General features: G+C 44.3%; 1 protein-coding gene across 1 annotated transcript in view; it reads left to right on the top strand.

The window, feature by feature from the left end:
- LOC126088420 (uncharacterized) overlaps positions 1-12,934 on the top strand; it is a 124,977-nt gene that overhangs the window by 49,731 nt on the left and 62,312 nt on the right. The window contains exon 2 of the mRNA XM_049906561.1: positions 11,158-11,378. Coding sequence (XP_049762518.1) covers positions 11,158-11,378 — 221 coding nt within the window. The remainder of the gene's footprint in view (positions 1-11,157; positions 11,379-12,934) is intronic.

The following is a 12,934-nucleotide window of genomic DNA, read 5'->3' on the forward strand; positions in this document are numbered from 1 at the left end:
AGAAGTTGTTATTTTCTTTTTTTAGTAGCTACATTTTGGTCGCTCTTGATGAATACTCCTAAATATTTTATAGTTGTTATTTTTTACAATGATTTATCTCCTGCTATCGAACAATCATTTGTCTTTTCGCCTGCCGTATTTATGAGTAGTGCATGCATTTACGTCAAGGGCCAACTGCCAGTCTATGCATCAAGCGCCAATCATCTGTGGGTTTCTGGTGATGCAACTTTTCTGTACACAACAGCATCGTCTATGGACAGTCTCATGGAACATCTAACATTATCCACTAGGCCATTTATACAGAGTGACACACGGGAGACGGACGGTTTTGAACTGCGTAGTACTGAGGGCGCGGTGGTGGGAGGTGGTCGTGGTGGGGATAGTTCTGATCCACACAAGACGCCATTTCATTTACTCAGTCACTATGGAGCAGTGGGACTTGCAACGTCGAGTGTTTGTCTATGACAGTTTCGTGAAAAGTGGTGAGTCTATTATTGCTACACAGCGATTGTTTCGTGCGCGGTTTAATGTCGGTCGACATGGAGCTGTTCCGAGCCGTAACGCAATCCTCAGGTGGGTGGAAAACTTCAGATCAAGTGGAAACATACTGGATAAGAAGTATCCTGGCACAAGACGCAGGGTAACGACACCAGAAAATGTTGAAAGGGTAAGGCAAGCGGCAGTCAGAAGCCCAGGACGGTCAGCTAGACGCCATGCTAGTGAGTTACGAATCAATCGTGAATCGGTTAGACGAATTTTGCATAAAGAATTAAAATTCCATCCCTACAAAATGCTCACTGTCCAACAACTTAAGGAAACTGATTTTGCTGTACGAGAAGACTTCGCTTACAGAATGCAAGTGATTTTGGGATCGAATGAAAATGAAATTTTATTGAAGAGCGATGAAGCTCATTTTCATTTAAACGGGACGGTGAATAAGCAAAACCTACGTTACTGGGCTCCAGAGCATCCCCACCTTATCCACCAGCGTCCTCTACACTCAGAAAAAGTAACAGTCTGGTGTGATCTTGGTGCTGTTGGCATTATTGGACCTTATTTTTTTGAAGAGAATGGGGCCACAGTTATTGTTAATTCGGTTCATTACATCCGTATGCTTGCAACATTCTTGAAACCAGAACTAAGAAGACGACGAATCCCTTTAAAACGCGTTTGGTTTCAGCAGGATGGGGCAGCATCGCCCACCGCAAACACTTCAATGACAGTTCTTGGACGCATGTTTCCTGGCCGGATTATCTCACGTTTTGACAATGTTCCTTGGCCTCCCAGGTCTCCCAATTTGTCAGTATGTGATTTTTTTCTGTGGGGGAACCTTAAGAACTGTGTCTATAACCAAAAACCACGAAATTTGGACGAGTTGAAGAATGCAATTATTCAAGAAATTGCTGCCATCACTGCAGAGATTTTAGTCCGTGTGATGGAGGATTTTGAGAAGAGACTTGAGTCCTGCATTCAAAATGATGGACATCACCTTGGCAACATTATTTTTCACAAATATCTTTGTTAACTAAAACGACAAATAATGAGCTTTGATTTTGTGTAAATAAACATGCATTAATTTTAAAGTTGGCTGAGTATTATTTCATTAAAAACCGTCCGTCTCCCGTGAACAATAACAGTCCTATAACACTCTTTTAAAGTACTCCCTGCATTACGTTTACATTTGACAGTTTCATTTCGTTCAGAACACGCTGAGTTCTACCTACCAGAAAGTTGTGAAGTTGTGAACCCAATATTCCACTTTGTCTGATATTCCATAAGTTCATATTTTGTTCTGTCGTTATTAGAATGAAACATCATAACTGTTTCGAGCGAGTCAGTTTACAGGATATTTAACCATTTGTAAAGGCATCAATCTTTTGAATAGTTTATGCTATCCTTTGCTCTTCTTTTCTTGTGCTAAACATCCTCTGTAAGCTGTTACTGTTTTTTCCCTCTACTGCTTCCTCCAAAGCCAGCCCCTCCTTCTAGCAAGGATCTTCCACAGAGTTTTCCGCAGCTATTCTTTTTACTATTAATTTATTTAGTGCATCACCTATCCACATAATTTTAACACTCTTTGACAGTAACACGTTCAAAATCCTAGGAAGATTCCTTTCTCAGCTAACACATCCTGCTTAACAGTCAAGATGAAACAGAGCCTCATGCTAGTTTCCTCTAAGCAGGCCTCAGTCAAATAAATTATAAACTGATGAATAATAAATTCAATTTAAAATAAATTAGCTTCCTGATTAGCATTTGATCGTAATCAGAGTAGAGATGTTTGTATTAAACACATAATATAATACACTCCTGGAAATTGAAATAAGAACACCGTGAATTCATTGTCCCAGGAAGGGGAAACTTTATTGACACATTCCTGGGGTCAGATACATCACATGATCACACTGACAGAACCACAGGCACATAGACACAGGCAACAGAGCATGCACAATGTCGGCACTAGTACAGTGTATATCCACCTTTCGCAGCAATGCAGGCTGCTATTCTCCCATGGAGACGATCGTAGAGATGCTGGATGTAGTCCTGTGGAACGGCTTGCCATGCCATTTCCACCTGGCGCCTCAGTTGGACCAGCGTTCGTGCTGGACGTGCAGACCGCGTGAGACGACGCTTCATCCAGTCCCAAACATGCTCAATGGGGGACAGATCCGGAGATCTTGCTGGCCAGGGTAGTTGACTTACACCTTCTAGAGCACGTTGGGTGGCACGGGATACATGCGGACGTGCATTGTCCTGTTGGAACAGCAAGTTCCCTTGCCGGTCTAGGAATGGTAGAACGATGGGTTCGATGACGGTTTGGATGTACCGTGCACTATTCAGTGTCCCCTCGACGATCACCAGTGGTGTATGGCCAGTGTAGGAGATCGCTCCCCACACCATGATGCCGGGTGTTGGCCCTGTGTGCCTCGGTCGTATGCAGTCCTGATTGTGGCGCTCACCTGCACGGCGCCAAACACGCATACGACCATCATTGGCACCAAGGCAGAAGAGACTCTCATCGCTGAAGACGACACGTCTCCATTCGTCCCTCCATTCACGCCTGTCGCGACACCACTGGAGGCGGGCTGCACGATGTTGGGGCGTGAGCGGAAGACGGCCTAACGGTGTGCGGGACCGTAGCCCAGCTTCATGGAGACGGTTGCGAATGGTCCTCGCCGATACCCCAGGAGCAACAGTGTCCCTAATTTGCTGGGAAGTGGCGGTGCGGTCCCCTACGGCACTGCGTAGGATCCTACGGTCTTGGCGTGCATCCGTGCGTCGCTGCGGTCCGGTCCCAGGTCGACGGGCACGTGCACCTTCCGCCGACCACTGGCGACAACATCGATGTACTGTGGAGACCTCACGCCCCACGTGTTGAGCAATTCGGCGGTACGTCCACCCGGCCTCCCGCATGCCCACTATACGCCCTCGCTCAAAGTCCGTCAACTGCACATACGGTTCACGTCCACGCTGTCGCGGCATGCTACCAGTGTTAAAGACTGCGATGGAGCTCCGTATGCCACGGCAAACTGGCTGACACTGACGGCGGCGGTGCACAAATGCTGCGCAGCTAGCGCCATTCGACGGCCAACACCGCGGTTCCTGGTGTGTCCGCTGTGCCGTGCGTGTAATCATTGCTTGTACAGCCCTCTCGCAGTGTCCGGAGCAAGTATGGTGGGTCTGACACACCGGTTTCAATGTGTTCTTTTTTCCATTTCCAGGAGTGTATATTAAAAAATCAAATAGTGATTGAAGGTGCAGATAAGCGGATGGCTTTCGAGAAACCCAGACTGGAAAGTTGGTTGGACTGTATGAAATAACATTAGGATTGCAATTAAGAAATAACTGAATATTTTTTCTGGTTGAGTTATTAATAAAAATGTCAAATAACATCGTAATCAGAAGGGAATGATAGTGCTTGATAGTCATTACACAACGCAGCACACACATGGATTTTACATCAACACATGAGAATTATGTAGGACAAGTGAAAAAAGGGATTTTTTAGGCACAGGCACACGAATATTCATACTAACAGTCCACATAGCGTGAGAAACAAAATCTGCGATGATATTTTCACATACCAAACTAATATGCCTTGGGCTACAGAGTAACTAGCTTTACCGGTCAGCTGCATGGTCAGTGACTTACATAAAAGTTCCCAACTGCGCAAATATGATAAACACTGAAACATTTGGAACAAGGGTAATCTGGCATACGATACAAAGTTAGACTGAACAATGAACGTGATTACAACAACAGTTATACTATACAACAACGAACAAAGTCCTACTTCAGTAAACATACATAAAAATCACTGATCTCTCGATAAACGCTAGCAGAAAGAAGCACATTATCAAGAAGGTGAATTTAGTATTCACTGCAAGCAATAAGTGATTATATTAGGTCGATAGCTCACATTTGTCGATGACGTGGGTGGTGTGCATCAGATAGGAAACACAATACAAAATGCAGAACTCGCGACAGATATTCGTATTAAGTAAAATCACAATCATATGGGAGATTATTAAAAAGGCTACAGCAAGAGAAGATGAATTACCATAGTTGAAGGCTCAGCACGCCACATGAGAAACATGTGGAAGCAATCACACAATCTCAGACGCTATAAGAAACTCACAAACTGAAATGAGATCGAACGACAGAAAAAGAATTCTGGTGCGAACATATGGAAAATACACAATTATTTCACAGATAAGAGACACAAACTAATTGAATTTGGATGTACATTGGCTAAAACACTCTCCCATCGCTGTGTTCCTGTAGGACAAAGGGTCAAACTAAAGAAATAGAATTAATGAACATGATACCACTTCCCAACTAAAATGAATTATACTGCATGTATTTCAGTGGTTACAACTGAAACAGAGACATTATCAAACGAAACTATGTCTTACACATTCCATCTTCCTAACTTACGTTACTAGAGATGACCTGAAAGAGAACATTCTCACTCACAGAAGCCATAGAGTACAGTGAGACCCTCCATGTTATCAGACTGGGGTCCACACGGTAGCACTGTCAGAGAAACTACACACTAGATACCTGTACCAACTTACACAATAGCTACAGACCAGTAAGCACTAATGTCTCTTTGGTCCAGCATATCTCTACTTAAACTCTACACTATAGTTGGATAAACTGCCGCTACTGTCCAAAGAACACATGCACGTGAACTAAAGCGTTTGAAGCATCACACACAGACAATCACGCTCTCTCTGTAGCAGCTGAGAGCAGGAGCGGTAAATGGAGTACATAAATAATGGACAAGGTGATGGATTATCACCTCTGTTATTTAACTTAGTTCTGGATAGAGTCATGGCAGAATGGGAAAAAGAACTCAAAAAAGAAAAGTACTGGAAACCAATATCACTGGGAACCAAAAAAGATGACCTACAAATCCCCTACTTAGCCTACGCAGACGATCTTGCAATAATGGCAGATTCTAGTGAAATGGCAGTCAAACAGATAGAAACCTTAAAAGAGTGTGCAGGAAAAGTTGGCCTACAAATATCTTTTGAGAAAACGGTGTTTACAACAACAAATCTAGAAATTTCTAAGTTACAAACCAAATACGGAGAAATTAAGAGGGTACCATACTTTAAATATTTAGGAGAGATAATTTCTGAAAAATACTCACAACAAGAAAGAATATTAAAAGCTCGTAGGGGTCTAGGGCTGGTCCAAAACATTTGCAATAAAAAATGTCTATCTATAAATACAAAAATTAAACATTATAAGTCGGTAATTAAACCAATAATGCTATATGCCAGCGAAACCTTGACACTTAAAAGAAAAACAGATATGGAAAACCTGAAGAAAAAGGAAAGGAAAATCATTAGGAAAATTCTGGGACCAAGATGGACCAAAGAGGGGTATAGGTTACAGAAAAATTCTAAAATTGAAGAATATTCTAACATAGAGATAGACATGAGGAAGAGGCGTCTAAAATTCTATGGCCACATAATGAGACTTCCCGATCACAGACTTACAAAAAGAATAGTAAGATACGTAGCATCCCTTGTTAATGGAGGAGAATGGATCAAAAATGTAAAGAAAGATCTGGAATTAGCCAACATTACTACTGAAGACATGAACAAAAGAAACAATTTCAAACTTAAAGTTGACAAATGGGAGATCAAACCAGAGACAAAAGCGCCGAGAACTGGAACAAAATGGAGCGGAGAAAGAAAAGCTGAATTCTCGCAAAGAATGAAGACCTGGTGGGCAAACAAGAAGAATAAGAAGCCCCAGAAGTGAACCATCTTTACTTAGCGTCTTCCATGTTGGGAGCTTTACGACTAATAATAATAATAATAATAATAATAATAATAATAATAGACATATGGGGTGTACATTAATAAAACCTACAAACTGCAGGGACGGATTCCTGATGGTAAATGGAGAAAAAAAGGTCCTATGAACATGTGTCCGGAAATGCATCATTGCCACAGTAGATGCATTGACTAATGAAAGTTCCTCTCACCACGTTTCGTGTCTGTAGCCCACAGGTAACTATTATGCAGATTGGTGATGCCAGTTCTGGAAAAGGTTGCTTTGTCGATAAAGAGGATTGATGTCAGAAGTCCCATATCTGTGGTGGTCTGTTGCAGAAACCATCACAAAATCCATCCTGTTGAGATAAATGCACTGCTGATAATCCTTGCACTCACTGCAGGGATAGTAGCGGTTATCATGCAGGATACACAAAATCGTACTTTGGCTTACACCATGATGGCGGGCCACTTGCCTGGAGCTTGTACTAAGGTTCATCTCAATATCCTGTGGAACCCGGTCCTCCAAATCTGGTGTACGCATAGTGCACCGACTCCCTGCATGTTCGTCTGTCTGAAAGGACCTGTGATCGCACAAACGCCCAAAAATGGCTTGAAATGTTGTGTTATGTGGTTGGTGTCTATGAGGGTACTTGTTTTGGTTAACCGTGCTGCCTCTCGACCGTTTCCATCGGCTTGGCTACATCTACATCTACATTTATACTCCGCAAGCCACCCAACGGTGTGTGGCGGAGGGCACTTTACGTGCCACTGTCATTACCTCCCTTTCCTGTTCCAGTCGCGTATGGTTCGCGGGAAGAACGACTGTCTGAAAGCCTCTGTGCGCGCTCTAATCTCTCTAATTTTACATTCGTGATCTCCTCGGGAGGTATAAGTAGGGGGAAGCAATATATTCGATACCTCATCCAGAAACGCACCCTCTCGAAACCTGGCGAACAAGCTACACCGCGATGCAGAGCGCCTCTCTTGCAGAGTCTGCCACTTGAGTTTGTTAAACATCTCCGTAACGCTATCACGGTTACCAAATAACCCTGTGACGAAACGCGCCGCTCTTCTTTGGATCTTCTCTATCTCCTCTGTCAACCCGATCTGGTACGGATCCCACACTGATGCGCAATACTCAAGTATAGATCGAACGAGTGTTTTGTAAGTCACCTCCTTTGTTGATGGACTACATTTTCTAAGGACTCTCCCAATGAATCTCAACCTGGTACCCGCCTTACCAACAATTAATTTTATATGATCATTCCACTTCAAATCGTTCCGCACGCATACTCCCAGATATTTTACAGAAGTAACTGCTACCAGTGTTTGTTCCGCTATCATATAATCATACAATAAAGGATCCTTCTTTCTATGTATTCGCAATACATTACATTTGTCTATGTTAAGGGTCAGTTGCCACTCCCTGCACCAAGTGCCTATCCGCTGCAGATCTTCCTGCATTTCGCTACAATTTTCTAATGCTGCAACGTCTCTGTATACTACAGCATCATCCGCGAAAAGCCGCATGGAACTTCCGACACTATCTACTAGGTCATTTATATATATTGTGAAAAGCAATGGTCCCATAACACTCCCCTGTGGCACGCCAGAGGTTACTTTAACGTCTGTAGACGTCTCTCCGTTGATAACAACATGCTGTGTTCTGTTTGCTAAAAACTCTTCAATCCAGCCACACAGCTGGTCTGATATTCCGTAGGCTCTTACTTTGTCTATCAGGCGACAGTGCGGAACTGTATCGAACGCCTTCCGGAAGTCAAGAAAAATAGCATCTACCTGGGAGCCTGTATCTAATATTTTCTGGGTCTCATGAACAAACAGAGCGAGTTGGGTCTCACACGATCGCTGTTTCCGGAATCCATGTTGATTCCTACATAGTAGATTCTGAGTTTCCAAAAACGACATGATACTCGAGCAAAAAACATGTTCTAAAATTCTACAACAGATCGACGTCAGAGATATAGGTCTATAGTTTTGCGCATCAGCTCGACGACCCTTCTTGAAGACTGGGACTACCTGTGCTCTTTTCCAGTCATTTGGAACCTTCCATTCCTCTAGAGACTTGCGGTACACGGCTGTTAGAAGGGGGGCAAGTTCTTTCGCGTACTCTGTGTAGAATCGAATTGGTATCCCGTCAGGTCCAGTGGACTTTCCTCTGTTGAGTGATTCCAGTTGCTTTTCTATTCCTTGGACACTTATTTCGATGTCAGCCATTTTTTCGTTTGTGCGAGGATTTAGAGAAGGAACTGCAGTGCGGTCTTCCTCTGTGAAACAGCTTTGGAAAAAGGTGTTTAGTATTTCAGCTTTACGCTTGTCATCCTCTGTTTCAATGCCATCATCATCCCGGAGTGTCTGGACATGCTGTTTCGATCCACTTACTGATTTAACGTAAGACCAGAACTTCCTAGGATTTTCTGTCAAGTCGGTACCTAGTATTTTACTTTCGAATTCACTAAACGCTTCACGCATAGCCCTCCTTACGCTAACTTTGACATCGTTTAGCTTCTGTTTGTCTGAGAGGTTTTGGCTGCGTTTAAATTTGGAGTGAAGCTCTCTTTGCTTTCGCAGTAATTTCCTAACTTTGTTGTTGTACCACGGTGGGTTTTTCCCGTCCCTCACAGTTTTACTCGGCACGTACCTGTCTAAAACGCATTTTACGATTGCCTTGAACTTATTCCATAAACACTCAACATTGTCAGCTGCATACAAACACCATCTAGGCTTGTTCCCGACATGACTACCGGACCATTCTTCTGTTTATGGAACGCTGCGTCCTCTGCATCATACACAGAAGACACGGCACGTGATCAGAGGAACTGTCATTCGTCAGCGTCATCTGCTGTGGCAACGATGCATTTCCGGACACAAGTTCATGAGACCTTTTTCCTTCACTTCCAGTGAGGAATCCGTCCCTGCACTGAGTCGGTTTCATTACTGTTCACTCCGTATAGGAGCATGAAACATAAAATATAAACTGAAAAATTACAAGATCTGAATACTGAAATGGCTGTCAAATGAAGCACTGTACTGTTCTTCTTCCTCCCCAGTTCAACGGACAGATGCACCGACAGTTACAGATGCTAAAAAATATCGAAAAACCGAAGTCAGCTCAACAGAACTAATGGAACGGCTCACACGGAGATGTCTCATTTCTCCAGTTTCTTTTGCACCAGATTTCTGATTTCGTAGTTTCTGTTGCGTCTGTTCCACTACACGAACGCAGTCTGCAAGCTGGAGACCACAACGACAAAAACAGTGATAGGTGCATTTACACTCATGCTCATAAATTAAGAATAATGCTGATACATGGTGAAACAACGCTCTGGTGGGCGGTTTGCGAGTTTAAATCACCTCGGATTATGACTGTGCAGTGCATTTGACTTGCGGTCGTCGCACAGTGGTGCTGGCAGCAGTCCACATGCGCAGAGGTGTGTTGGTGCACGTCAGAGTACAGTGCAGCGAGTAAGTGTGCAGACGTGCTAATAGTGACTGTGTGTTGAAAATGGCTCAAAGAACACATATTGATGACGTTATGAGGGGTAGAAGACTATGGCAACTGGAGGCTGGTCAAACACAGCAGGTTGTAGCACGGGTCCTCTGTGTGCCACAAAGTGTGATCTCAAGAATATGGCAACGATTCCAGCAGACAGGAAACGCGTCCAGGCGCTAAAGTATGGGACGTCCACAGTGTACAAAACCACAAGAAGACAGATATCTCACCATCAGTGCCTGCAGATGGCCACGAAGTACTGCAGGTAGCCTTGCTCGGGACCTTATCGCAGCCTCTGGAACAGTTGTCTGCAGACACACAGTCTACAGACGAGTGAACAGACATGGTTTATTCACCCGGATACCTGCAAGATGCATTCCACTGAACCCTGGTCACAGGAGAGCCCGTAAAACCTGGTGTCAAGAACACAGTACATGGTCATTGGAACAGTGGTCCCAGGTTATGTTCACGGACGAGTCCAGGTATAGTCTGAACAGTGATTCTCGCCGGGTTTTCATCTGGTGTGAATCAGGAACCCGATACCAACCCCTTAATGTCCTTAAAAGGGACCTATATGGAGGTCGTGGTTTGCTGGTGTGGGATGGGATTATGATTGGTGCACGTACTCTCCTGCATGTCTTTGACAGAGGAACTGTAACAGGTCAGGTGTATTGGGACGTCATTTTGCACCGGTATGTCTGCCTTTTCAGGGGTCCAGTGGGTCCCACTTTTCTCCTGATAGATGATAACACACGGCCCCACCGAGCTGCCATCGTGGAGGAGTACCTTGAAACAGAAGAAATCAGGCGAATGGAGTGGCCTGCCCGTTCTCCAGACCTAAACCCCATTGAGCACGCCTGGGATACTCTTGGTCGACGTATCGCTGCACGTCTTCACACCCGTAGGACACTTCAGGAGCTCCGACAGACACTGGTGCAAGAATGGGAGGCTATACCCCAGCAGCTGCTCGACCACCTGATCCAGAGTATGCCAACCAGTTGTGCGGCCTGTGTACCTGTGCATGGTGATCATATCCCATACTGATGTTGGGGTACATGCGCAGGAAACAGTGGCGTTTCGTAGCACATGCGTTTCGGGATGGTTTTCTCAACTTTCTGCAATTACCCTTAATTTATGAGCATGAGTGTAGAACAAAGCACTGGGCTCAGCATTTATCCCAAACTAAGATTTGCGAGGGTTTGCAAAGCACCCATCTTCATCTGCCATAACAGCAAATAATTAAATCATATCACAGTTACACGTCCCCCCCCCCCCTCCCATGATTTTCAGGTTTCTTTTGACCCTAATTTCAAGAGCTGTCACCAGTCTGTGGCGTCTGACGTGCTGCAGGTGCTCGGCGCGCCGTGTGCCTGGAGGCTTCAGGTTCAGCGTCGCGTTTGTTTGGGCAGCTGTCTGTGAGGCGGATGGCGGCGGTGGCGTGCGCAGAGTTCCTGGGCTTGGGCCTGGTCGTCTTCCTGGGCTGCATGTCCGCCGTGGTCACGCCAGATGGCGAGCCGGAGCTCGTACAGGTCGCGCTCGCGTTCGGCTTTGCCGTCGTCGCTGCAGTGAAGGTATGTACACAGACAGGGCCGGCCTTAGCCATCCAGGTGCCCCGGGCGAGTCGTCCAGTTGGCGCCCTTTATTGTATAAACAGCGAACCTGGCAGTGCTTTGCAACACGGTATTTGACTGTTTTCTAGAAATCGTCTTAAGTGGTTAATGGCGTCATCTTATGATCATAACATGGTTTTTTCCATCGTAAATTTGAGTATTTTATTTTTTTAAATGGAAATGAAATCCAAATAACCTGAAAGCCCGCTAAGACGCTCCATGTGAGTCTTGTGTAGCCTGTGACGTCAGTCCAGCATGCTGCTGTCGCTGCCGTAACAGTCAGTATAGCAGTGATATATTGTTTGGGCATTCACGTTTTGGGAAATTGTCTAAAAATATTGCTTTTTAGTTTCTTCAAGAACTTTTTCTTTTTCAGCTTTTCTTTTCCGATTTTCTGAACCAGAAAGCTTTTTTTTAATCATTTCCTTCTCTTCTGGCATGATTTAATAATTTGACAAATTATTGCTTGGACACTGCTCTATTTCGCGACCACAATATTCGATCTATAACAAATAAAGAAATTCACCTATCAGTAGACGTAACTAGAAAAAAACCTGAACTGAAAGATAAAAATGTTTTTCGCACTTACCAGAAAATTAAAATGTTGACACAGTCACGACACTCGTTTGACTCACAATTATTCAGCCACGTAAACATGACCGCTGCCTCCGACTCTTACTGACAATTACTGACATGAGGGTGCAAATTGTAGCGCTGCCAACATATGCAGTCTAACAAACATTGTGTGGCGCTGTATTATTTCAGTACGTTAGGGGAGAATTCTCTATGAATGAAGTGCACGCATTGCATGATCTATTAATCAATGTACATGAGCCATTAAGTCACAAATATTCGATATAAATACATTCGTATTAATTAAATCATAATGTAATGTATATTTCACAGTCTGTATTTTCTTTTATTTGGAGCGACCGGTAGTTTCTGTTGTGAACGAGAGATGGTACGGCTGCATGGGCTCTTCCTTGTTGCAGTTCTTGAAACAAATAAGAGAGGCGCTTTGGTAGAGCCCGTGCTAGCCCGCGTCAAACGTGGATGGTTGCAGACAATACGAAGATTGCACTCAGCATGATTTCTCTTCTGCTACCCCGAATTCATCGCGCATTCGTGAGATTAGTGACGTATGTTGAATGAGACTGAATAATATTTTAGTTTCGCGAAATGGGTGATTGTAAATTGTAATTTTTTTTTTACATGCGTTTAGTACGTGGCGCCCCTTGGGCCCCGGCGCCCTGGGCGACCGCCCGGGTCGCCCCACCCTAAAGCCGGCGCTGTACACGGATCTACATCTGTCTCCTTAATTTATAGCATAAAAATCCGTTTCTGTTCACTTAACCAAATATTTTGTGATTACTTAATCTGCAAATCACTGTGAAATGCATAGTACAGGGTACCTTCCATTCATGAGCGTCCACAGAAATTTATACAAGAGGGAGCGAGAGTCTAAAGTACATTCGCCACATGCTGTGGTGCCCCACACGGCTCTTTTCTTGGCCCTG

The sequence above is a fragment of the Schistocerca cancellata genome, chromosome 6, assembly GCF_023864275.1.
Source record: "Schistocerca cancellata isolate TAMUIC-IGC-003103 chromosome 6, iqSchCanc2.1, whole genome shotgun sequence".
Lineage (NCBI taxonomy): Eukaryota > Metazoa > Arthropoda > Insecta > Orthoptera > Acrididae > Schistocerca > Schistocerca cancellata.